Raw genomic sequence first — 27,450 nt, forward strand, 5'->3', positions numbered from 1 at the left:
TCTGCTGTGAACGGTTGGTCTTCAATTAGGGCATGAACAAGAGTGGATTTTCCTCATAAATTGATGTAGGTGGTCTGCCACGGTAGACCATTTCCATTTGCAAATTGCTGATTTCTTTGAGGATTGTCACCATAAGCTATTCTAAAAGCATCAGTTGACTTCACCATTCTTCTACCCCACCTTCAGTATAAAATTTTTTTTTAGAGAAATATTTTTGCTATAGGGTACATGCACTCACCAGAGAGAAACACAGAGAGACAGACAGAAAATGAGAAATCACCCACTGGGTGGCTGGCCACGCTGCAATCCCTTCTCTATTCTTCTCTCAAGATTTTGGGCACGCACACACATGTACTTGGCATGAGTTTTAAATTGCCGGGTCCGGGACTCAAACCACAGTCAACTATATGGGAGTCCAGCAACGTAACCATTATGCCATCTGCTGGTCTCTTCAGTATAAATGTTTAATTGCTAGAGGGCACATGCACTGGAGACAGGGAGGAGAGAGCACTGCCAATGGGGCATGGTCACATCACAAGTCCTCCACTTCTCCATCCTGTCAGGATGTAGGGTGTGCACACACATTGCTAGTGTGTTTTTCAAGCCATCAAGGCCAAGATTTGGACCAAAGTAGGCCATGTGGAACCTGATTCCTTTAAATATCAGACGAGATTGGCTCACAATATAAATTCGTTGTTCCTGTTTAAATTTCAGCAGAACTCAAATAGCTCTTTAAACTGATGTCTTATTCTTACTGCCTCTGAGTAGATTTTGTTGTTAATAACTTAGTATGAATTTATTTCAGCGCAAATTTTTGAAACTCCTCCATAGCTTTTTTTTTTTTTTTTTTTTTTTTTTTCTATAGAGCACATGTGCTCACCAGAAAGACAGAGACAGAGAGACGGAAAGCGAGAAATCACCCCCCAGGGGGGATGGCCACACCGCAATCCCTTCTCCTCCATTCTCCTCTCAGGATCTTGGGCATGCATGCACATGCGCCCCGCGTGAGTTTAAGCCACTGGGTCCAGGACTCGAACCGCGGTCAACTACATGGGAGTCCAGCGACATAGCCATTACGGTAACTGCTGGTCCCCTCCATAGCTTTTTATAGTCATTTTCCAGACTTCTTTAAGACCCTCATACCTATTCCCCCTTCTCAAAAGTGCCTCTCTTCACTTCCTCCATCTAAATGACATCCTTCCCATGAGCATTTACACAAACTCGTCTCAGCTTACCCCACTTCCCTAATTCTCTATCCCCTTTGCAATCTGGTTTCTCAGCAGTTGAGACGGACACTATTTCCAGCTGCTCATCACCCACTGGACAACCTGGCTTTTGTTCCCACCATCCCACCAACACTGCTCTAGCTCTAGATCCCAACAACCACTTCTGATCCCCAAATCCAAAACTCCCACCAGCCCTCTCAGCAAGCCCTTCATGCTTCTGACCTCTCCTTACTTTCTGGAAATAACCCTTGACTTTATTAACACACCCACCCCTCACACTATTACTTTGGCAGTAATAACCATTTCTAATACCCGTATAGAAGCAGACTTTCGAAAATGTTTCCACAAGTGGTACATTCATCATTTATTCACTTAATAAACATTATGAATGTGTCATTTGATCCTTACAATTCCATAAGGTTTACTAGGTGGGTGTCACTTCATCTTGGAAAAGACAAAAATAGGCCAACAGTCAAAATAATTTTGTTAAAGGTTATATGGAAAAGGGTCACAGTTAGTACTTCGATCCAGCTGTAAATTTTAAAAGCCATGTTCTGGGCAAGCCCTGTAGCTTAGTGGTTAAGAGCCGTGGATCCCACATGGCCAACTGTGGTTCAAATCTCAATCTTGATGACTTGAAAAATATACTGGGTGAGTGAGCATACATGTCCCAGATTCTCACAGAATGGCAAAATGGAGAAGGCATTGGATGTGACTACGTCTCACTGGCAGGGATGCTCTCTCTCCCTCCCTCCCATCCTGGCAGGAGCACACGCCCTTCGGCAAATTAAAAAAAAAAGAAAGGCAACATTAATTTTGCCATCATATGAACAGTTCAGAATACTAAAGTGCCACATGTAAGAAAAAATGAAGACATACTCATGATCTCACAGAAAGACCAAGAGGCCAACGATGCGTAATACCATCTTTGAAGAAAAAGGAAAAAATCCTGGCTAAAACCTCTCAAATCCTTTTACGTACATAATCTTGAGCATCTTTTAAATTGTACATACTTGAAATTTCCAGAATTCACATAGTATCCTCACAGCAGACATCCGGTAAACATGCCAAGACATTCACTTCAGTAGTTCGTCAACTGCTGCTATAAACAACATGTGTAAGTCATCTCTCCCCCTTCTAAAGGAAAAGTCAGCAGCTGTTTGCTTAAAAAAAATTTTTTATTGTGGATGAAGACATTGCCAATTTACATATATCATTTTTATTTGGAGGGTTTTGTGTTTTTTTTTGCCTTGTAGTGCTCCTGAGAAATTCAAAACTGCATTGATTTTAGCTCTATAAAACACAACCTAATATTAAGGTTGGGTGGGCATTTCCCACATTTAGATATTTCCCTAAATTACAAGATGATTTATCAGCTTTAAATAGATAAACCTTAATAAGTTAAAAAGACTGGTAAATACTCCCAAGAATCAGAACACCCTAAGTACCATGATCTTTTCCATAGGGATATATAAGATAAATATCACCTATGCTTGATAGTCACAAAATTAAAAATAAACTTTGGTTGACGGAAGATGTTTTAAACACTTTGATATATGAAAAACTTCACTAGCTTTCCAACTCAAATTCAAATGCTTTAAATGCATAATAACACTTTCTCCCAATACTCCTCACTCCCCCCGCCCCGAAGACAGTGTATCTCCTAGGTACAGACGGGATAGTATTTTAACCATCTTTTTGCCTCTCTTGATTAACCATTAGAGTTTAAAAAAAACTGAAGGTTTATTTGGGGTAGGAAGGATATTTAACGTTTTAATAGGCTAGTTGCAAGAAAGCCATTCCTTTTTTCCTATGGTTTTGTTGAGTTTTCGCCTTTCCTTTTTTTCCTTTTAAATCAGGAATAGCAGGAACTAAAAATCATGAGATGCAGTAGTATATTAAAATCAAATTCAATGGCTGGATGAATATTCTACTTACTATAGTAGAAAACCATTAGGAATGTTGTGAAAAACTGTGGCAGCTTAGGCGGAATTCAACCACAAATTCTACTCAGTTTATAGAGAAATAAACAGTAAAATGTCTGTAGTTAAAATACTACAGTATATGCACTGTTAGCAATATGCTATTGCTAAACATTAGAATTATTTGCTTCATCACTGGTTACTATGAAGATTCCTTCAGCAGATGGTTCATCTCTGACACAACTTAATTTGAGAAAAGTCCATGAGTTATAGCTATATCTGGTTTTGATCAATGAGCACTTAGTATGCATACCAGTCAGCTGTAGTTTCAACAATACACGAAAACATTCGGTACTAAAGCTTCAGAACACGGACACATGCTATTTGACCAGCGACCATGTAATATCGTGCTCTGTGATGTGTAGATGTGAAATCCACCCATAACAGCTTTCAAAATTATGTTCAACTATGGTGTGAGGGGAAACAGCTTGTTTTGATCAGGGAAAAAGATTCTCAAAATGCTCAAAGTGTCATAAAAGGCATTTCAGATGTGATGAGACACTACTTAAATACCTGCTGTGTATCTTCTCAACAAATCCAAAGGTACAACATTTTTGTATTTCCTATTGCATCAAAATGAAGGACCATGTATCTTTTTTTTTTTTTTTTTTTTTTAAGCTCAGAAACCAGTGTTTGAGTATCCCACACACTTTGATGGTAAGAACCAAACAATTTAGGACAGTTAAAGTATTCTTGTAAGGAACATATAAAACACTAAGAGTTATGTCATAGAAAAACAATAATGGTAGAACCAACAGGAGGCAGTTTGATAGTTCTAATATAGAACTTGTATGACAATTTCCTTTAAAGTGTACTAAATAAAGAATGGCAATATAAATAAGTTAGCTAAAGAGACAGGTGACGTTTAGAAGCAGCATTATCTCAGATAATTTTCAGAAAAGCAAATTTTACCCATCAACTCATAATTAAAACTTCCAGTTTTCCAAATACATAGAAAATATACGGTTAAGCACAGCAAAATTTACAACCCGAAATTTAGCTCGGGCCCTAGCCAGGCCTATTTACATATCTGGATTCGTCTCCCTCTCACCTTTCCTTGTTACACAAATGTTTCTATTTTATAGGGATATTGAAATTTACAAAATTTGCAAGAAATCTTTTAAAATGTACAACTTCAACACTAATACAAACATGAACATCCTGATACAGTCTCAAATCAGGATATTTTTATGCTGGATTTATAAAAAGTACTCTGTGATACTCAAGTTCTGAACGCATGGTGCCGATACTGTCAGTGACATTACTGCCCTCAAAGACCGCCATGATGGGAGCAGATGACTCTCGGGCTGCAGCACCTCATATCAAAGCCTCAGAGGCAGGAGGTGGCATGTTTAGAGCAACTGCGGACAAGTTATATAGACGCTGCTGTACAGTTTGACACTTCTATGAAGTTGTGTGTATTTGTGTGAGAAGCATTTAGTTTTATGACGCCATTAAATAGATACCTTAGCACTTACAACTGTTATAGTCAGACTCTATACCGGATGATAAAAAGGATCAAACTATTGATACAAGCAACAACTTGGCCAGGTCTTGAGGGCACTATACTGAGTGAATAAAGCCAGTCTCCAGAGGGTATATATTGTGATTCCATTTACAGAGCAGTCTCAAAAACAACAAAACAATAGCGATGGGGAAAAGTGAGTGTTGTCTGGGATTAAGGCAGGGGTTAGGGAGAGAGGTGGTTATGATTATAAAAGAGCACCAAGAAACTCCTTCTGATAGAAGTACTCTGAATCTTTTTTTTTTTTTTTTAAGAGAGATTTTTGCTATAGGGTGTGTGCACTCACTGGAGAGATGGAGACAGACAGACAGAAAGAAAGAAATCATCCCCCGGGGGAATGGCCATGCCACAGTTCCTTCTGTTCCATTCTCCTCTTGGGATTTTGGGCACAACATGCACACACGTGTGCCTAGTGTGACAGGTCCAGGACTTGAACTGTGATTGACTACATGGGAGTCCAATGATGTAACCATTAAGCCATCTGCTGGTCCCAGTGCTCTGAATCTTAACTGTGGTGGTCACACAAATCTACACATGTGATAAAAATGTACAGAAACAACACGCATTCCATCTCAGGGCACCTATAGCCTCCAGGACAACCCTGCTCTGTTTACATAACATCCTCTAAAAATGAGTAACATATGTTTCAGACAGATTTTCTGTAGAAGCCACTACTCATATTTTTTAAAAATAAATCTTTTGATTATCTCTAAAAGATAAGCCACATATGTCTAGCTTAAATGAGCTTGAAAAATCAGAGAAGGAAATAAGCCTGTATATAACTACTATTATTTTTGTCTTCTATTTTTTTTTTTTTGAGAGGTTTTCGCTATAGGGCGCATGCGCTCGCCAGACAGACAGAGAGAGACATAGAGACAGAAAGCAAGAAATCACCCCCCAGGGGGGACAGTCACGCCGCAATCCCTTCTCCTCCATTCTCCTCTCGGGATCTTGGGCACGCACGCACATGCGCCCGGCGTGAGTTCTAAGCCACCGGGTCCGGGACGCGAACCGCAGTCAACTACGTGGGAATCCAGCGACATAGCCATTACACTAACTGCTGGTTCCCTCTTCTATTTTTTTAGTTTTGTAAGTGAAGATAAATTAAATGTTCCTAGCTTATATTCAGTCAAATCAGAGAAGGAAAGAGAAGATTATATCCTTGATCCTTGCAATTCCTAAAAGCGTTAAAGTATTTTTTATTAAATTTAAAGAAAATACAACTGCAAACAAATACATGACTTCTTCCAAAAGGCCACTTTGTGAAAAAATATATACACATAATGTTCATGGTTTCTTTAAAGTGCTACATCATCTGTGGCTTGAATATTATTTATTGTTTTAAAAGGTCCTTCAACACAACTCCAGCACTGTTGTCAGGCGACACAGGCAAAGGTGTAAATGTGGGCAAAACGTCCGAGATGGGTTTCAAAAGAAGATGCCCGGGCCCACCAGGTCCAAGCCCAGCTGGGTTAATAAGAGGCACGGCTGCAGAGCGAGGAGCCAAGAAGGGGTTCACATCTGTTCTTCTACCGGACCTGGATTCGGTTACACCTAAATGATAAAGTACGGATTAGTCACCCACCCTTCACGGAGTCAAGTCAAAACAACACTCTGAATAGAAATAATAGCATAAAGGTATCCCTATATTGTTAAACTGATCAACACAGACATATATAAATAATTCATTCGCCACGACTATCAATTTCAAAATTCTACCATGCTGGTAATTACACTGGTATGTAGCACATTTTAGGGGATTTTTTTTTTTTTGACAGCTTTTCAAGAGGGTGCCTGCACTTGCCAGAGGGAGACAAAGAGAAGGACAGAAAGACAGCACAAGGCAGAAAGCCCCCTGTATGGGGCACGGTCCTGCTGCAACCCCCTTTCCTCCATTTCTCCATTCGGTCAGGGTTTTGGGCACACACAATACCCACATGACCAGCAAATTTTTCAAACTGCCAAGTCCAGGACTCAAGTCGTGGGGTCAGCAAAGTGAGATCAGCTGTTATAACCATATGCCTCAGAGTCAGCCTAGGCCCTTTTTAATTCAAAATGGGAGCACAAATGGGCCTCAATTTCTAGACACACAGATTAATTTTATTACTAAAATCTGATTAAAGTTTACTCTCGGTAATCTGAAATTTTCTGATAAAAACAATGCACTTTAAGTTTACAGATTTGGCCTTCAAATAAATTTAATTCTTATGTTGCTGGGTTCTGGATCCCATAAGCAGGGTGTCTCAAATATGAAAAGGTGAAAGAGAACTAGAAATAAGACAAAAAAAATGAAAGAATGAAGGGAGAGCACTATTGGAATGAGTATCTAATACTTTATTAATATATTAACACTGTTATCTTTAATTTAAACACCAGTTGTATAACTGAGAACACTAGCTTTTTAAAAGATGCTGTCTATGTTGCAAGGCAAATTCTTTACTTATCCACTTGAAGGACGAAGAATTTGAAAACTTAAGTTTCACCCCAAATAATTATAATGGTCTTGAAGAATACTGGCACCCGTATTACAATGATATTAGAAATAATATGGATTTACTACTAGGAAAATATATGCATACATTGTTACCTGATCATCTTTTAGGCATTTGAAGGTTCGGAAACAATTCTCAATCAGATTATTTCTCTATAGAAGGCTGATACAAGTCATTTTTATTGGAATAACTATTTGGTTTATAATTAATGTCTTTTAAACCTCTTAAAGTCAAAATTTTTAAATAGATTTAGCAGCTAAACCTTTTATCTAAACAACAGATAAGCATTGCTACTTTCTATTAAAGTTCTAAAAACATAGAAATATTTGTCTAAATAACTAAAGTTCCTTAACAGAATAGAAAGTATTTATTTTATCCAAATCTTAGAATTTGACAGGTACTATAACTTAAGAGTATATAATAACTGGGGACCAGTGGTTGGTGTAATGGCTATGTCACTGGACTCCCAAGTAGTCAATTGAGGTTCAAGTCCCGGACCCGGTGGCTTAAACTCACGACAGGCACGTGTGCGTGCATGCCCAAGGTCCTGAGAGGAGAATGGAGGAGAAGAGATTGCGGCGTGGCCATTCCCCCTTGGGGGTGATTTCTCACTTTCTGTCTCTCTGTCTTTCTTTCTGGTGAGTGTACGGGCCCTATAGCAAAAACCTCTTTAAAAAAAAGTATAGGGAACCAGCAGTTAACGTAATGGCTATGTTGCTGAATTCCCACATAGTCGACCACGGTTTGCATCCCAGATCCAGTGGCTTAGAACTCATGCCGGGCGCGTGTGTGTGCGTGCCCAAGATCCCAAGAGGAGAATGGAGGAGAAGGGATTGTGGCGTGACCATCCCCTTTTTCTTTCTACCCCTCTGTCTCCCTCTGTCTTTCTGGTGAGCACAAGCGCCCTATAGCAAAAACCTCTCGAAAAAAAAAAAAAAAACCAGTCTATAATAACTTATACCTTTATGATCCAATTAGCAAACATGTTATCTATATTAAAATACAGGAGGCCAGCAGATGGTGTGGTGGTTAAGGTACTGAATTCCCATATGGCTGACCATGGTTCTAATCCCGAACCTGAAGGCTTGCTTTCTCACTTTCTCTCTCTCTCTCTCTCTCTCTCTGGTCAAATTAAGAAGTAGCAATAATAATAAAATAAAATAATTCTTTTTTTAAAATAAAAATATAGGAACAGCAGGTGGCATACTGGTTATATCACTGGACTCTCACAGGGCTGACCACAGTTCAAGTCCCTGACCCAGCAGCTTGAAACTCATGCTGGGGATGTGTATGCATGCCCAAAATCTAGAGGGAAGATGAATGAGAGGGGATTGGGGTGTGGCCATCCCTTTGGGTGTGTGTGTATGTATGCTCAAAATCCCAGGAGGAGAAAGGATTGCTGAGTGGCCATCCCTCTGTAGGGTGATTTCTCACTTTCCTTCTCACTGTATCTCTCTTTCTCTGGCAAGTGCTTACACCCTATAGAAAAAAAAAAAGAAAAAAGCCTAGAAATGATTCTATTTATTGTCTAATGGATTATAATTCTATTTCAATTCAAGAAATGTTACTGCAGGTGGGACCAGCAAGTGGCATGGTGGTTAAGGGTGTTGGACTCCCACATGGACAACCACGGTTTGAGTCCCGGACTTGGTGGCTTGCTTTCTCACTTCCTCTCTCTCTCCCTCCCTCTCTCTCTCTCTCACTCCTTCCTCTTACTCTGTCCCTTTCTGGTCAAATTAAAAAATAATTAAATTAAATTAAATAATTCTTTAAAAAAAAAAAAGAAGAAAGGAAAAGAAAGATATGTTACTACAGGGCCAGTGGGTAGCACATTGGTTAAGGTGCTAAATTCCCACATGGCTGACCACAGTTCAAGTCCTGGACCTCATGGCTTGCTTTCTCACTTTTTCTGTTTTCTTTTCTCTCTCTCTGGTGAGCATGTGTGCCCTGTATCATATTTAAAAATAATAATAAAAATAAATAAAATGAAATAAACCGTTATTTTAAAAAAAGAAATGTTACTGCATGCCAATATAGGTGATATGAACGTAAATAAGGCCTGTACAACCCAGTGGAATACAAAATATGGACACATGTCTACAACTACCAACCACTCACTTCCAGGTAGACCTGTCAATTTAAAACATTCTTGAAGCTCTAAGTCAGTTTACTAAACAATACTTACATGTATTACCAATATGCCAAGGTTTGGTTATTGAGCGTAAAGTAATACTTAGATTTTCAAAGGGGAAAAGAACCCTTCTCAAACTCTAAACCACATATCTAACCCTGATTAGTAAAATCACCACCAGTGAGAAAGGAAACACAGGACATCAAGCAAAGGTTTAAACATTTCACAACCACCTCCAGAATTTAAAGTAGCAAGAATTATTCTGATATACAAAGGGAAAAATACACAAAGTATATTCACACTGTTTAAAATAATCTAAATCACTTAAATATCAGATTACCGCAAGACTATGTGAAGGCAAAAATTTGATGCCTTACTGGCATTTTAGAAGGAATCATTTACACTTTTTCAAGAACACTAGGGAACCAGCAGTTAGCGTAACGGCTATGTCGCTGGACTCCCACGTAGTCAACCACGGTTCACATCCCAGACCTGGTGGCTTAAAACTCACGCCGGGCGCGTGTGCGTGCATGCCCAAGATCCCGAGAGGAGAATGGAGGAGAAGGGGTTGCGGCGTGACCATCCCCCCTGGGGGGTGATTTCTCGCTTTCTGTCTCTATGTCTCTCTCTGTCTGGCAGGCGCATGCACCCTATAGTGAAAACCTCTCAAAAAAAAAAAGAACACTAAAAATTTAGTTGAGATCACTGTAAAGTATAATCATAAATCAAATATTCAGCCATCCCTATAGCCTAGTAGTTAAGAGAACCCAATTTTACATGATGGACCACAGTTGAAATCCCAGCCCTGACAGCTTAGGGCATGTGTATATATTATGTCCAAAATCCAAACGAGATAAAAAAAATGAAAGAGAAGGGATTTGAGGCATGACCATGTCTCACTGCGCGGTGCTTTCTCCTTCCCTCTCTGTGTCACTGGACAGTACATGGAGCAATTAAAAAAAATTAAACAGGCCAGCAGGTGGCACGGTGGTTAAGGTGCTGGACTCACAAATGGCTGACCACAGTTCAAGTCCCAGAGTTGGTGGCTTGAAGCACACCAGGTATACGTGTATACCCAAAATCCCAGGAGGAGAATATAGGCAAAGGGACTGTGGCAAATCATCCCTGGGGGGGTGTTTTCTTACCTTCCCTCTCACTGCTGTTTCTCTCTGTAGAGCACACATGCCCTATGGCAAAATCCTTAAAAAGAAAAATAATTAAACATTCAGTTTTTATAATTGTAGTAAATAAAAATATCTGGTTTTACCTTTAAAACTGTCTGATACATTTGTGTCTAGTTTTCTCCTTCCAGGTGAATCTAGAAGTTTCATGTCATAAACAGAAAGCTTTGGTGGTGGAACAGATGGATGAGATTCTGTTTCCAGAAATTTCACAAAAAGTTCTGAAAAAGACTAATAAAAAATATTTTGGTTATATTAGGCTAGGTAATAAGATCATATTTACTACAACTTAGAAAATACACCAAATAGTCTAATTAAATAATAAAAACTAACTGTGCCATTTGATCAGCTTTATGAACCAATGAAAATGGAAGCACATTACTCATATGGCTCTTACAAAAAATTTAACAATTTAATCAATAATCTTCAATAACACTAATTTCAAACAATTTATAGACAGAATTAGTCAACAGATAAACACACATTTTTGCTGTCAACGGCAATTACCATTTAAAAAATTGCTCAAATAGATGTAAAAAATTTTATCAGAGGGAAAGAAATATTAAACACAATTTTCTAAATTAAGACCCAATCAATGAATGTAACAAAAAGACTGCTAGTTAACATTACCAGATTAAAATAATGGAATGCTGGCCCAGCAGGTAGGTGGTGTGGTGGTTCGAGTCCCTGATCTAGCAGCTTGAAACTCAAAATGAGCACATATGTGTGTGTGTGTGCCCCAAATCCCAAAAGGAGACTGAAGGAAAAGGGACTGCAACACGGCCATTCTCCCGAGGGGTGATTTCTCACTTTCCCCCTTACCATCTCTGTCTCTCCAGTGAGCTCACATGCCTATGGCAAACCACCCAACCCCCGAAAAAATGAAAAACTTAGCTAATTAATTTAAATGAAATAAAATTATTAAAACTGGCTTGTTATCCATATGCTAATCACCATTCTAGGTTCTCAGGAGCCACAATTCCAAAAATAAGTGGTTGTATAAATAGTGTAAAACGCAAATCAAATTTTTCAAATGAGTGTAATAAAATAATTTCACTATTCATATTGAGCAAATACAAAATCAGTTCTTACACTGTTAAACACAGATTGCTGATTTGGTCTCAAAGGTGTGTTGGGGACACTTTTTGATCCTCCTCCAAGCCATCCAGTCATCCACTTAGTAACACCACCATGATCTTGATTTAACAACTGAAACATTATTTTAAAACAGAAAAATATTATCAATATAAGAAAAGAAAAACAAGAATCACTTTTACCATGTTTCAGATAGTAGCAATTCACAGTTTTTCAGGTCCAATTCTCATCTCAAAGTTTTAGGGGTTGTCAAAACTCAAAATTTCAATATTCTCATATGACATGGTTTATAAGTTACATTTAAACTAATATCATACAAATTGAACAAATTCACTTCTTTAATGTAGTACAAAATTACTCCATTTCTTTATTATAGTGAAAATTAGTTTCAGTAAAAGTTATATACAGCAAATTCTATAATGCTGCTATTTAAGTTTAAAAATGTATTCAAGAAACCAGCAGGTGGCATGATGAGTAAGGCACAAGACTGCCACATGGCCAACCACAGTTCAAGTCCAGACCTGACTGCTTGAAAATCATGCTCGCTCTGTGTGTGTGTGTGTGTGTGTGCCTTCCCACAATCCTAAGAGGAGAATGTAGGAGAAGGGATTGCAGTGTGGCCATTCCCCTCTGGAGCGTGATTTCTCATTTTCTCTCTCTGTTTCTGGCAGGCACATGTGCTCTATGGCAAAAACCTAAAAAAACAGTATTCAAAACAGTTTTCATGAAGGTTACCTGCTCCATTTCCTCCCTCTTGATACCCAGGATGCTTCCCATTAATCGTAACACTTCATGACGCTGATTTTTTGGTGTGTGAAAATGTCCAATGAAGAGGTTTCTCATTAGAACTCTATGAAAATGAAGACAATAGTTCACTAACTCAACACTGGATGTCCCAAACACTGAACATGAAACATAGGAATTACATTTAAACAATAATTATAAAAAATACTAAGGAATAAAGCATTATAAAGTAATATAAAAGAGAGAACTTTCTAGCATGGTGAACTGGACTGGTGAGAAATGTACACATGATGGAATATTCATTCTGTAAGCTAAGTAACGTGATTGAATGTATAAAAGAAATAGAAATTTAAAAAAAGTTGACTAATCTAATTAAGACTATTTCAAACAACCCAAAGTGTATGCCTTTCAAAACACCTTATTAGCTACCCACTTTCTTCAACCCAATCTCTGACTGAGGTGGATCCTCATTAGGAGCTGTCAGTGCTTGACTGGGCTGATGTTCACCTGAAGCAGTTATTTAAATGATGATGACTGTTCTTATGCTTAACTATTATGCTTCTATTTTTCCACTCACATTTATTAAAAATTTGCTAATACCTAAATAATAAAAATATTAAATGAGATATTACAACACATATACCTAAGTTTCAGACCTATTACATTTGAGCTAGAAATGTGCATTTAATGACAGTAAAAGAAGCAAAAAAGAATGGTAAAAATAAAAGTTTCTTCGTAAGTACTTATCGGGGTGATGTTTTCACTTATAGTGGTTTTCAGAATGAGTTATTAAAAAAAAAATCTACCTTAAAAAAGAAAAGGATAAATTATTCTGATCCCTCATTAAAACTAATTACATCTCCGCGTTACATAAGCTAAAGAAAAGACTTCTTAAAAAGTTAAACACATGACCGTCTACATGTAGAAGTTGCTTTTACCATAAAACCAAGCTCTACAGAACATATAAGAGATAAAGACAAAAGCATACTTGTCCACTTTTCCTTCTGTGCTGTTTACTAAGTTCATCAATTTCTTTTGTGCATCATCCAGCATTTCTTGTCGGAGGTCATCTGTTTTAAAATATGTGAATAAAGATGGCCATTAACAGATTAAAATAGTTTGAATATGAAATGAGATTTACGAGATCTTCACTATGAAATCTGAACTTATTCTAACTGGGAATACTCAATTACTTCTGTCTCTTCTTTAGTCCAGGGAACTGGGATCTCTGATACAAAATTACCTAGAAAACAGAGTATGCATTAGTTTACATAGTTTAGCCCCAGTAAAGAAATTGATTCTTTAACAGAAAATTTAAAAAACCAAGAAAGATTTTCATCCCCTTTAGAAACTTCCTAGCACAGAAGACATTTTTTTATCACTGCTTCCCTGTCTGTATGAAACATTTCCAGACCCACTCTTATTTAATAAAAGGAAATAGAAAAATGTTAGATTTTCCTTTTTCCATTTTCCTGGCTGGACTGCTTTCCATGAGCTAAGAAGAGTATCTAACACAACCTATAATCATGGCTCAGGATGCAGCAGAGGGCAAAGTATTCTGAGGTAAGAAAATTGCAAAATGCAATTCAGATCACTGGCTCTAATATAACAATCTAGTTAGTATAATTTATGACTGATTTACTAAAGGTGCTTAGACGATTTTATCTTAAAATTCTTATTTAAAAACGGAGGCGTGAATCAGCAGGTGGCAATGGTTTAGGCACTGGATTCCCACATGGTGAATCGCAGTTGGAATCTTGGGCCTACTGGCTTGAAAATCACACCAGGTGTGTGTACGTGCATGCCCAAAATCCAGAGAGAAGAAGGGATTGTGTCCTGGCCATTCCCCAAGGAGGTGATTTCTCACTATCTCTGCCTCTCTCTCCAGTGAATGCATGTGCCCTATTGTAAAAACCAAAAGTTAACTCATTAATTAAAAATAAATAAAAAGGAAACAGTCTGAAGACTTGGTGGTGTTGTCAGTGGCGTAATGAACTTCAGTGCTAGAAGCCATATGACTAGCTGCAGGCTCCGATCACCAATTGACTGGAAAATGTGTTGGGTGTATGAACACCTGAAATCCCGATGAGCTAGAGACGTGGAACGGAGATAGCGGTACGATAAGACCCTGTCAAGGGTACCCTCTTACCCCCCTTCTCTCATATGCACAAATACAGGTTCTCTTTCATAAATAATCATTTTTTTAATTAAATAGAAAATATAAAGGAAGCAAAAATCTGTAAAATCTTAACAGTTGGAAGCTGAAAAGTATTAAAGGAAAAGTCTAAAATAGAAAATAAAAAGGAAGCAAAAATCTGTAAAATCTTAACAGTTGGAAGCTGAAAAGTATTAAAGGAAAAGTCTAGAATTACAACAGGAGAGGTCTGTTCATAAATTCAGCCATGTCACAAGGCCAATAATTCCTGGACTAATAAGCTCTTAGTTGCACATGGAACTTACACCTGTTAATTAAAAAATGGATAGGTTAATTGAAAGAGATGCTTACCAATTTGAAGCTAAATACATTTTCATTCTGAAAGAAATGGTAAGACCACTTTGTAGCAAAGTTCTACTTTTCAAGAAACATTCATATCCGGGAACCAGCAGTTAGCGTAATGGCTATGTCGCTGGACTCCCACATAGTCGACTGCGGTTCGCATCCCAGACCCGGTGGCTTAAAACTCACGTCGGGCGCATGTGCGTGTGTGCCCAAGATCCCGAGAGAATGGAGGAGAAGGGACTGCGGCGTGACCATCCCCCCTGGGGGGTGATTTCTCGCTGTCTCTATGTCTCTCTCTGTCTGTCTGGCGAACACACGCACCCTATAGCGAAAATCTCTCCAAAAAAAAAAAAAAAAAAGAAAGAAAGAAACATTCATATCCAAACACTAGACTATAGACTCTTTCTACAAAGTTCCTCTTTGAGTTATGCTGCATTTTCCTAGTAGTAGCTGGATATCCCTTAACAGATATATAACGTGCAACCTTTTTTTCCCATGTTGTAGGCTGTTATTTTACTTCCCTGATGGTATCTGCTGAAGCATAAAAGTTTTTCATTTTAATGAAGTCAAATTTATTTTTCTTTTTGTTGTTTGTGCTTTTGGTGTCATTATCCAAGAAACTATTACCTAACTCAACATTATGAAGATTTACTCTTATGTTTTCTTTGAAGACTTTTATAGTTTTAATATTTAAAGGTACAAGAGGACAGGACTTCAAAAGTCTGCGGACAAGTGGGATTAAAGTACAAATTCATTTTAGTGCAAAAAAAATTTGAAATTCATGCTTTTTTTCTTTCAGGACATGCCATTTCCACTAACTTTTTGAAAGCCCCCTGGTATGATCCACCTTGAGTTAATTTTTTGTGCATAGTGTAAGGTCCAACTCTAGTCTTCTGTTTGTGGACATCCAGTTATTCCAGCACTACACGGTGGAAGACGATTGTTTTGGCACCCTTACAAAAATCAATTCACCATAAACGCATGGTATATTTCCAGACTCTAGACTCCTACTGAAAGAATTGTTTCTTCTGCCTAGAAGGCTCTTTTCCATTGGTGCAGCTGATTAACTCCTGCCTACCCTCCAGGTTTCCATTCCAACTCCCTTACTCCTCTCAGTGAAGTTTTCTCTGAGCCTTAGATTGCCCAGGTCTGCCTGCTTTGTGTTTTCTGTCCTGTACAACACTTCTGTACAATGCCTAAAATTCTGGTTTACAGTACTAAATGTGTATATAAAATGTCTAGCTAAACTGTTTGCAATGCCTTGTGGCTTTTCTAAATTGCAAAAATCTAAATTGCAAAAGGTAATTCATATAATAGGCTGACTTTACCAAAATAGAGATAGTTACCATAACCATATTATAAAAGCAAGGTTTGTATTTGGAAAATCTACTACAAACTTTTCCCTTCCTGTCATTCCAGTGAGGAATTTAAACTTGGATATTAAAAGAGAGAGTGAAAAAGAGAACAGGACTACTGCTAAAGTCTGAACCAGTAAAAGAAAAAGAACAGCAAATAAATAAGCTAATCTCTTGCCTCTGCTCTGAGTTCACCATCCATTCACCAGCTAAAGCAGGAGAGCTACAGTAAAGATGGGCCAGGTCCTCTCTTCCATCCCCCTCCAACCCTCCCCCAAACTAGAAAGGGAGCAGAGAAACAGAAGTCAAACTTACCCACCCTACCCTTACCTTCCCTTTCCGAGATTTCTCTTCCCCTGCCTAGTTTCCTCTAAAATTAGTATTTTTTATACCAATTATAAGTCAAATAATAAAATGGATGTTCTGGGTAACATAAAATAATTATCAAAACTAATTTCCCCTGTGTCTTTTACTATCTTAATGAGGTCACTAAAAAAAATTAAAATCATACATGGTTCACAGTATATATATTTTTAATTAAACTTTATTTATTTTTATTATTATTTGTTTTAATTTGACCAGATAAAGACACAAAGAGAGAGAGAGAGACAGACAGACAGACAGAGTGAGAGAGAAAGCAAGCTGCCAGGTCCGAGATTTGAACCACATTCAGCCATGTGGGAGTCCAGCGTCTTTGGCCACCATACCTAACCTGCTGGCCCCAGTTCACAGTATATTTCTATGAGAGGTCTTCAAAACCCCCGGGGACAAAGTGTGTGTGTGTGTGTGTGTGTGTGTGTGTGTGTGTATTACATATGTACATTAAAAAGCATGGCTGCATGGAATTTTTTTATTTTTTTTTATTTTTTGCACCAAAATAAATTTGTACTTTTAAGACCATTTTTCCAGGAACATTTTGAAGTCTCCTCATAGTGGACATTAAAACATAACAAAATATAATACTATATGTTCTTTTATTTAAAAAAAAAAGACAAAACTGAATAATAAGGTAGTACTCTTCAAAGTAAAAAGCTGATTCTGATAAAAATTATTTTAATAAAATAAAATGTTAACAATGTTCTATGAAAAACTGTTCAAGAAATTAATGTCTTTAAAGTTCAAATTAAAAATGTTTTCTTGATGAAAACTCATTAAGGTTGGTGTAATTTTGCTTAAAAACTCTGTATTCAGAAAGGTATAGTCAAAATATCCTTGAGGCAAAAAGACAAGGATACCATTTCTTTGCGTTTTTTAAATTTTGCTATAAGGTGCATGTGCTCACTGGAGAGAGGGACAGAGGCAGGAGAAATCATCAAGCATTCCCCAGCCACTGGGTCTGGGACTCGAACCTCACAGTCATTAAGATGGGATCCAGCCACTTTAACCACCATGTCACTAGCTGGCCCAGGGTTACCATTTCTTAAACTCACTGTCAGAATATAACAGTTATGGAACCAGCAGTTGGCCTAATGGCTATGTTGCTGGACTCCCATGTAGTCAACTGTGGTTCGAGTCCTGGACCCAGTGGCTTAAACTCACACTGGGCACATGTGCATGCATGTCCAAGATCCTGAGAAGAGAATCAAGGAGAAGGAATTGTGTGTGGCGTGATCGTCTCCCCTGGGGGGGGGTGGGGGAGGGTGATTTCTCGCTTTCTGTTTCTCTCTCTGGTGAGTGCACACGCCCTATAGCAAAAAAACAACCAACAAACAAAAGACCTCTCCAAGAAAAAAAAAAAAAAAGTAAGTTATGTAATCTCTGAGTAAATGTGATGTAGACTGCAAAGGCAGTTTCAAATCCAAGTAGTGTTTAAATGTATTCTGGTAAGTGTAAAACAAAACAAAATTGGTAATTCAGGGGAAGGGATGAAAGGAGGGCATTAAGTGCAGGAGGTCTGATAAAGAAAATAAAGCCAAACAACTACTTTGCAGGTCCCTATAGACTCTCCTTTTTTTTTAAGAATTATTTATCTTATTTTGTTTATTCTTATTCTTCAATTTGACCAGAGACAGAGAAAGAGAGGGAGGGAAATTGAGAAAGCAAGCTACCAGGTCCAGGACTTGAACTGTGGTTAGCTATGTGGGAATCTGACACCTTAACCACGACACCACCTGCCAACTCACAGACTCCTCTTTTTCTCTAGGCACCCTTATTCTCCCATCAGAGACTCTGAAAAATTCTCTCTAAAAGATGAAGACTGATTCAAACCACAATTTGAAATCAGAAGTGTATTTATATGGGCAAGCAAAATATGGTTATTCAAAAATGAATTTTAAGCCAAATACAATATTCTGTGAAATAATTTCACATGCCAAAATAATCCTCTGGAAGTTGAAAAAAAGTGAAGGGGGTAGCAATGAGCAACACTTAAACAGTTTTACTGCCTAACTTTAAGCTATAAAGCAACTAAGAGTTAGTATAGTTTGGAAAAGAGTTACTCTAAACCTAAGTACAGTACCGCCTACCCCCACCCCCAAATCAGAGTCACTTCTCTAAAACACCCACGATAGTGCCATGGTCTTCATTCTTCACATCAAATCAAACTTGAACATAAAATGTAACTGTAACAAATCAATACATCATCATTTTGTGTTGAATTTGTGACTGATGACAGTGCACTAAATACTGTCTTCAGACAACATCTTAAAATTAATCATACTCCTTACAAAGCTGTTTGGGTAGGTATTTTGTGTACAAAATCCAAAGTAAGGTTTATTGAAGTCACCAGGTTGAGGAGAAAAAAAAAAAAAAGTAGACAGCACAAAACTTAAGAGTCAAGAGACTTGGGGCCAACAGGTGTTGTGATGGTTGAAGCACTGGACTCCACATGGCTGACAGCGATTCACATCCTGGACCTGGCTGCTTGCTTTCTCACTTTCTCCCTCCCTAACCATCCACCTCCGTGTCTCTCTGGTGAGTACATGTGCCCTGTAGCAAATTTTAAAAAATAATAATGATAATGGTAAATAAAATTTAAATTTTTTTTTTTTAAAAAAGTCAAGAGACTTGAGTATGAATAGTATCTATCACCAGGACCAGACTTTGCTGCCTATTTTGTAAAACGAGCATGTTTATCTCAACAAGTTTTTTTGTTTTGTTTTGTTTTTGTTTTTGGAGAGATTTTAGCTATAGGGCGCGTGCACTCGCCAGACAAGACAGAAAGAGACATAGAGACAGAAAGCGAGAAATCACCCCCCAGGGGGGATGGTCACGCCGCAATCCCTTCTCCTCCATTCTCCTCTCGGGATCTTGGGCACGCACACACACGCGCCCAGCTTGAGTTTTAAGCCGCTGGGTCTAGGACATGAACCAAGGCTGACTACATGGGAGTCCAACGGCATAGCCATTACACTAACTGCTGGTTCCCTCTCAACAAGTTTTGAAAATCAACTGAATGATCAAACGTGACTCTTTGAAACAGAAGATGTTATATAAAGCATTAGTAATCATTCATCTATTAATAATTTCTTTTTTAATTTTTAACTTTTGTTATAGGGTGTGTGTGCTCACCAGACAGAAAGTGAGAGAGAGAGAGAGAGAGAGAGAAATTGTCCCCAGGGGGATGGCCACGCTGCAATTCTTTCTCCAATCTCCTCTCGGGATTTTGGGCACATACGTATATGGGTCCACGCACGTGCCCAGGGTGATTTTCAAGCCGTGGAGCCTGAGACTCAAACAGCACAGTTAGCCATGTGAGATGTGAGATCCACCACCTGCTGTCCTCATTCAGCTAATTTCTTAAAATAACTAGAGCTCATCTTTCAATCCAGTCCTAACCAGTATCAAGCACTTACATAATTTTGGTTAATATTAGTATTCTGTGATTTTTTTCCCCTTCATTTTGGATATCTGTCATCTTTTAAAAAACATGGCAAAGGAGTTAATAGAAAGGAGAAAAAAGTGGTAGAAAGATATTTATATATATATAAATATCAGTCACCTATTTAGAAAGAAAGTCAGTAAAGAAACAGATTCTGGTAGCTTATTTGCATTGGCCACCTTAAAAATAAATTTAAATGTGATATGGTATTAAATCTAAATAAAAAATTTAGCCACTTCATTTAATTAAATGTAACCAAAACAAAAACTAGAAATTAGGGGCTGGCAGGTGGTCTGATGGCTAAGGCTCCCACATGGTTGACCGTGGTTTGAGTCCTGAACCAAGTAGCTTGCTTTCTCACTTTCCTCTCTCTCTCTGGTCAAACTGAAAATGATAATGATGAATAAAATTAAACAAAATACTTAAAAATTAAATGATATTTTTATTACAAAATTTCAATGTATACAAGACTTTTTTTTTTTTTTACATTTCTGTTATAGGGCACATATACTTGCCACAGAGAGACAGTGAGAAGGAAAGTGAGAAATCAACCCCGCCCACCACTGCCACGGGGTATGGTCATGCTACAATTCCTTCTCCTCCATTCTCCTCCTAGGGTTTTGGGCAAGCATGCACATACACCTGTTGTGATTTTCAAGCCACTAAGTCCAGGACTCAAATCACAGTTGGCCATCTGAGAATTGAGCGCCTTAACCACCATGCTATCTACTGGTCCCATAAAGACTGTTTTTTTTTTTTTTTGAGAGGTTTTTGCTATAGGGCGCGTGCGCTCACCAGACAGAGAGAGACAGAGAGACAGAAAGTGAGAAATCACCCCCCAGGGGGGATGGTCACGCCGTAATCCCTTCTCCTCCATTCTCCTCTCGGGATCTTGGGCATGCACACACACACGCCCAGCCTGAGTTTTAAGCCACCGCGTCCGACTACGTGGGAGTCCAGCGACATAGCCATAACTGTTGGTCCCGACCCACAAGACTATTTTTAACATCAAATAATATTTACTGGATAATATATTTGTTTGAAACTTGAAGTTAGGATGTATTAACATCTGCTTTGTCTTTCTTTCTTTTTTTTTTTTTAAAATAAAGGGCACATATGCTCACTAGAGAGAGACCCCCGGTCCCTGCAATGCCATGTGGTCATGCCACAATCCCATCTCCATTTCTTGATCCTATCAACATTTTGGGCATGCACATACATGTGCCCGGCATGTTTTTCAAACTTCTGAGGATGGAATCTGGCTCCTTCTGTACAATAAACTGCTGCATTATGGGGCCAGTCTGTCATTAAACTCAATTCTTTTCATTCATGTCAGACATGGAATTTTAAGGTCTAGAGTACACAGTGATTGTTTCTTATCCCATAATCATAATTATTAATTGCTGAGTGAAAAGTAATTTAAAAATTCTGCTTCCAGGTTGAGTCAGTCAGGGGGTATGGTGGTTAAGGCGGCTGGATCCCACTTGGCTGATGGCAGAGTTTGAGTCCTAGATACAGTGGCTTGAAAAACACACTGGCTGCATGTGTGTGCATGCCCAAAATCCCAGGAGAAAACACAGAAAGGACTGACTGGTATGGCCATCCCCCCAGGGGGATGATTTTTCCCTCTCTCTCTAGTGAGCATTCATGCCCTATAGCAAAACTTAAAAAAACAAAAACAAAAAAAACCCCACTACTTTCTGGCAATGAACTCACAGGAAAGAATTTTATTAATACAAGTACCTTATTAGTTTGAATTCTACTAGATCATAACCTATGATTAAAATAAAATAGGTTGAGATCTAATGGATGATTTGTATAGTTAATTGGAGCTACTATGTACTTGAAAGAAATTTTATTTTTTAAATTTTGTCAGAGGGTGCTTGTGTTTGCTGGAGAGAAAAAGAAGGAAGTGAGAAAACATCCCCCATGGGGGATGATCATGCTGCAATCCCTTCTCTATTTCTCCCTTTTGGGATTTTGGGTATGCACACACTTACCTAACAGCGTGTTTCTTAAGCCACCAGATCTAGGACTTAAACCATACAGCCTTGTGCGACTCAGCCACTTTAATCACCACCATAAGATTTTAGTTTGGGACCAGCAGTTGGCATAAAGGCTATGTCGCTGGACTTCCATGTAGTCGACTGCGGTTCGAGTCCCGGACCCGGTGGCTTAAACTCACACCAGGCGTGTGTGCCTGCGTGCCCAAGATCCCGAGAGAACAGAGGAGAAGGGATTGTGGTGTGGCCATCCCCCCGGGGGGGTGATTTCTCGCTCTCTGTCTTTCTGGCGAGCATACATGCACTATAGCAAAAACCTCTCCAAAAAAAAAAAAGATTTTAGTTTTGTTTGTTTGTTTGTTTTTGCGAAATTTTTGGTACAGGACGCATGAGCCTGCCAGACACAGAAAGTGAGAAATCACTCCCCAGGGGGATGGCCATGCCACAATCCCTTCTCCATTCTCTTCTCAGGATCTTTAGCATGCGTGCACACATGTCCAGCATGAGTTTCAAGTCACCAGGTCTGGGACTCAAACCACGGTCACCCACATGGAAGTTCAGCGCCTTAACCATTGCTGGCCCTGTTTTCCATTAAAAAAAAAAAAATTTTTTTTTGAGAGAGATTTTTGCTATAGGGTGCGAACGCTCACCAGCGTGACAAAGAGAAAGATAGAAAGCGAGAAATCACCTCTCAAGGGGATAGCCACAATCTCTTCTCCTCCAGTTTCCTCTTTGGATTTTGGGTGCGCAAGCACACACGCACACACACGCACACACACACACACACGCACGCACACACACGCATGCGCTTGACATGAATTTGAAGCCATTGGGTCCAGGACTAAAACCGTGGCTGACCATTGGGAGTCCAGTGATGTTATCATTACGTGATCTCCTGGTCCCATAGATAAATACTTTTAATGCAGCCATATCAAGTTTATTTCTCCTCTCTGTTCTTCCCTCTCAACCCTTTATTATAAATTTAGATAGTCTGTACTGTGTATTTTCATATGGAAACAGAAAAGGTTTTTAAAGAATTGTTTTATTTATTTATTTATTTGACCATAGAAGGACCAAGTGGAAGTGTGAAGTATGAAAGCAAGCCAGGAAACAAGCCACCAGGTCCGGGACTTAAACTATTGGCCATGTGGGAGTCCAGCACCCTTAACCACCACACCACCTGCTGGTCCCAGAAAAACTTTTTTAAAGAGTGAATATTATTGGAGTCAACCAGTGGTATGGTGGTGAGAGCACCAGACTCTCACATGGTCGACCACGGTTTGAGTCCTGGACCTGGTGGCTTGCTTTCTCAGGTTCCCCATCTCTCTCTCTCTGGGTCAAATTATTCAAATAAATAAAATTAAATAAATAATATTTTTTAAAAAGAGTGAATATTATTAAGTCAATTATATGCAGTTACTCATGTTTAAAGACAGAGAGCTGGCTATTAATATATCCTGAGAAATGCATATATAGGCAATCTCATTGTTGTGTGAACATCATTGAGTGTACTTACACAAATCCAAATGGTATGTAGCATACTACACGTACTTAGGCTATATGACATAGTCTATCATATCGTAAGACCACTGTCATATATGTAATGCATGACTGTTTAATCTTAAAATGTTTCTACAGACCAGCCATATCACAAAAGAAAGGACTGCAATTTTATCAAGGAAAAGTAAAACCACTGTGATGTTTCTACTTATGAATATTATCATCCCAATAGAAAACATACTAATGACTACACTAATGACAAAATATTTTCTAAGCTGCAGCTCAAACCTTGATTTATTTCTCAAAGATCCCTGCCGCAAATCAGTACAGACTACATCCATCCCAAAGAATTTTGTTCAGCTCAGACAGATTTTACACAAGTTTAAATTAGGTGTTACATTTAAAAACTTGGGTATTTCACACAAATATCCAGATTTCCGGTGTTTAAAAGATCTGAAGATCTGGCAAGATTGGATTCACATTCCTATGTGGCAATACTGAATAGAACTGAAAATCTGCTGCCCTCATAAAAAACACTTCAGGAGCCAGCAGGTGGCATGGTGGTTAAGGCACTGGACTCCCACGTAGTTAACTGAGTTCAAGTCCTAGACCTGGCAGCTTGCTTTCTCACTTTCTCTCCTGCCCCCGTCCCTGGTCAAATTAAAACATAAGTAAATAACTCTTAGGAAAAAAATAAAACACTCGTCAATTCTCCAGTCTCTATCCAGTCTCATTTGGCCTTTTATATTATCATTTGACCCCAGTTTACAATTTACATTTGTGATTTCATACTTAAGAGTTTCATTTCTCAATACAACAACCATTTCCACCTCCACTGCAGCACACCACACCCAAAGCACACATGCGATAAACACACTTTTGTAATCCCGATCCATGACCCATCCGTTGGTCATTACTATCAACTGTTATCATCAGTCAGTTTCCAGACTGTCTCACAGTTTCACATGACTACTGTCTAGAATGCTTTGCCCCAATACCCTGCCTACTTAGCTGTACCTATTCAACATTTAAGTGAGGACAAGGACCTCCTTCACTAGTCTATCACTCCATACCACCATCACCAAGTAGAATGGCCAGCTCTTTCTTTTCCAAACAATCTGCTACATGTATTTGACTATGTCCCCTTCCTGTCTACCTGATACACCTCCTGAATGTAGGAACTTTCCCCCGTCTTTGGGTCTCTTTGTATCTCTAGTGCCTATTGTAGGACTCGGTACACAGCAGATAATCAATGCCTATTTGATAAATAATGAAGAATTGCTTTTCTCTGGGAAGAGAATACCTAGGAAGAACAGAACATAGGACAAGAACAAATTACTCATCTATCCATAAGGAAACAAGGGAAAGCACACACACACATTAATTCGAAGCATTCTCAATACTATATAATTTACTTTTACCTTTATAACTAGAGAAAGTTTCAAAACAATTAAGTTTAGATAATATTAGAGAGACACACATTTAAAAATATAACTTTAGTTGAAAAGGGCTTAACTGATGCAGACTTTTCTCTTAACTCAAATTTTGGCATTGTCTAGTATAGCCAGATGTTTATATCATTACAAATAATTTTTTAACCATTTATGGCAATTCAGAAAACTGCATCTGGTACTTCTTATATGTTTCCTTTAAAATCACCAGTTCTGCCAAAAATATCTATAAAGAAATCCCTCAAAAGGTTTGGGTAACAAAGCGTCTGGGAATGTATTTGGCCTATGTTCAACAGGACATTATATGTTTTCTTGAATAAATCATATCCTGGAAAATGGAATGACTTTATTTAAAATAAAAACTCTACCATCCAGCACCATAAAGGTAATTCCATGAAAAACATTTAAACTTCTTTTATATTTGTCATTCTAAAACATGGTTTTATGCTTCATATTACAGTAGGTTTAACTGGGACTCATTTTATACATTCTTCTAGAATTTCTTTTAAAAAATTCTAGGGAAATTTTCCATTCTTGACTCATAGAAGACTTTCTTTCTTTCTTTTTTGGAGGGGGAGAGGTTTTTGCTATAGGGCGCATGCGCTCGCCAGAAAGATAGAGATAGAGAGACAGAAAGCGAGAAATCACCCCCCATGGGGGATGGCCACACCGCAATCCCTTCTCCTCCATTCTCCTCTCGGGATCTTGGGCACACATGCAAATGTACCCAGCGTGAGTTTAAGCCATGGGGTCCGGGACTTGAATCCTGTTGACTACATGGGATTTCACAACACAGTCATTACGCTAACTGCTGGTCCAGAGAGAGTTTTGGTTTTTTTTGGTTTTTGTTTTTGGGGAGGTTTTTGCTATAAGGTGCATGCACTTGCCAGAGAGAGACAGACAGAAAATGACAAATCACCCCCCCAGAGTGATGACACACCACAATCCCTTCTCCTCCATTCTCCTCTCGGGATCTTGGGCACGCACACACACACACACATGCACCTGGAGAGAGTTTAAGCCACCAGATCCAGGACTCGAACCGTGGTCGGCTACATAGGAGTCCAGTGACATAGCTATTATTCCAACTGCTGGTCCCAAGAGAAATTTTTTTTATAGTACGCGTGCACTCGCCAGAGAGACAGAGACAGAAAGAAAGACATCAACCCCTAAAAGGGATGGCCAAGCTGCTATCCCTTCTCCTCCATTCTCCTCTCGGAATTTTGGGTGTGCACATACACACACACATCCAGTGTGAGATTTAAGCCACTGAGTCCAGGACTTGAACTGCAGTCGACTATGCGGGAATCCAACGATGTAACCATTATGCTATCCGCTGGCCCTAGACTTTTTTTTGAGAGTTTTTTTTTTTTTTTTGCTACAGGGCATGTGCACTCGCCACAGAGTCGGACAGAAAGCAAGAAATCGTCCCCTCAGGGGAAATGGTCACACTGCAATCCCTTCTCTATTCTCCTCCTGGAATCTCAGGCACACACTACACATTCACCTGTTTTGAGTTTCAAGCCTCCAGGTCTGGGCCATGTGGGAGTCTAGTGAAGTAACCATTACACCACCTGCCGGACCCCATAGGAAACTTTTAAAAAGCAGTCTCTAAACCTTAAAAAAAAACAGGGCCAGCAGGGGGTCATGGTGGTTAAGGTGCTGGGCTCTCACACAGCCAACTGTGGTTCAAATCCTGGACCCAAGTACATGGGCATGTGTACCTAAAATCCCAGAAGAAGAATGGAAGAGAAGGAATTGTGGCATGGCCATCCCCTGAGGGGTGATTTTTCAATTTCCTTCTTTTTTTTTTTTTTTTGGGGGGGGGTTGTCTATAGGGTGCATGCACTCACCAGAGAGAGACAGAGAGACAGAAAATGAGAAATCACCCCGCCGGAGGGATGACACACCACAATCCCTTCTCCTCCATTCTCCTCTTGGGATCTTGGGCACGCACACACATGCACCCGGCGTAAGTTTTAAGCCACCAGGTCCAGGATTCGAACCGCGGTCCACTACATGGGAGTCCAGCGACGTAGCCATTATGCCAACTGCTGGTCCCTCAACTTCCTTCTTGCTATCTTCCTCTCTCTCTCCAGCAAGTGCACGTGCTATGGTAAAAACCTTAAAACAAATTTAAAATTAAAAAATCTGTTATCAGGCTCTTTAAAATACAAGTATAAACTAAGAGACAGACCAAAAGATCTTCTCAGTGCTAGAACTAAGGTTGTATTGCTTACGAAAACTTATTTCTCTTGCATACTATTGATATAAAAGTCACCACCCTTTTGAATAACAGTTGTTAAAACAAGAACTACCTTATATTTTCTGCTTCAATTTATCCAATCATTTTCATTTCACCAGGAATTTATTTGAAGAGTAATGGCAGAGAATGAGTGAAAGAAGAAAAATGTCGAGAACCAGTAGTTGGCGTAACGGCTATGT

At 38.9% G+C, this 27,450-nt stretch overlaps 1 protein-coding gene across 2 annotated transcripts in view; it reads right to left on the reverse strand.

The window, feature by feature from the left end:
* Positions 1-5,892: 5,892 nt before the first annotated feature.
* The window catches only part of TRIP11 (thyroid hormone receptor interactor 11), a 95,094-nt gene continuing 73,536 nt past the window's right edge, over positions 5,893-27,450 (reverse strand). For both annotated transcript variants that reach the window (XM_014590642.2, XM_006155804.2), the window contains exons 17-21: positions 13,365-13,446; positions 12,368-12,482; positions 11,630-11,746; positions 10,624-10,768; positions 5,893-6,287 (exon numbers count right to left, since the gene is read on the reverse strand). In XM_014590642.2, coding sequence (XP_014446128.2) covers positions 6,067-6,287; positions 10,624-10,768; positions 11,630-11,746; positions 12,368-12,482; positions 13,365-13,446 — 680 coding nt within the window. In that variant the 3' untranslated portion in view covers positions 5,893-6,066. The remainder of the gene's footprint in view (positions 6,288-10,623; positions 10,769-11,629; positions 11,747-12,367; positions 12,483-13,364; positions 13,447-27,450) is intronic.

The sequence above is a fragment of the Tupaia chinensis genome, unplaced genomic scaffold (genome assembly GCF_000334495.1).
Source record: "Tupaia chinensis unplaced genomic scaffold, TupChi_1.0 Scaffold000469_1, whole genome shotgun sequence".
In the NCBI taxonomy this organism is placed as follows: Eukaryota; Metazoa; Chordata; class Mammalia; order Scandentia; family Tupaiidae; genus Tupaia; species Tupaia belangeri.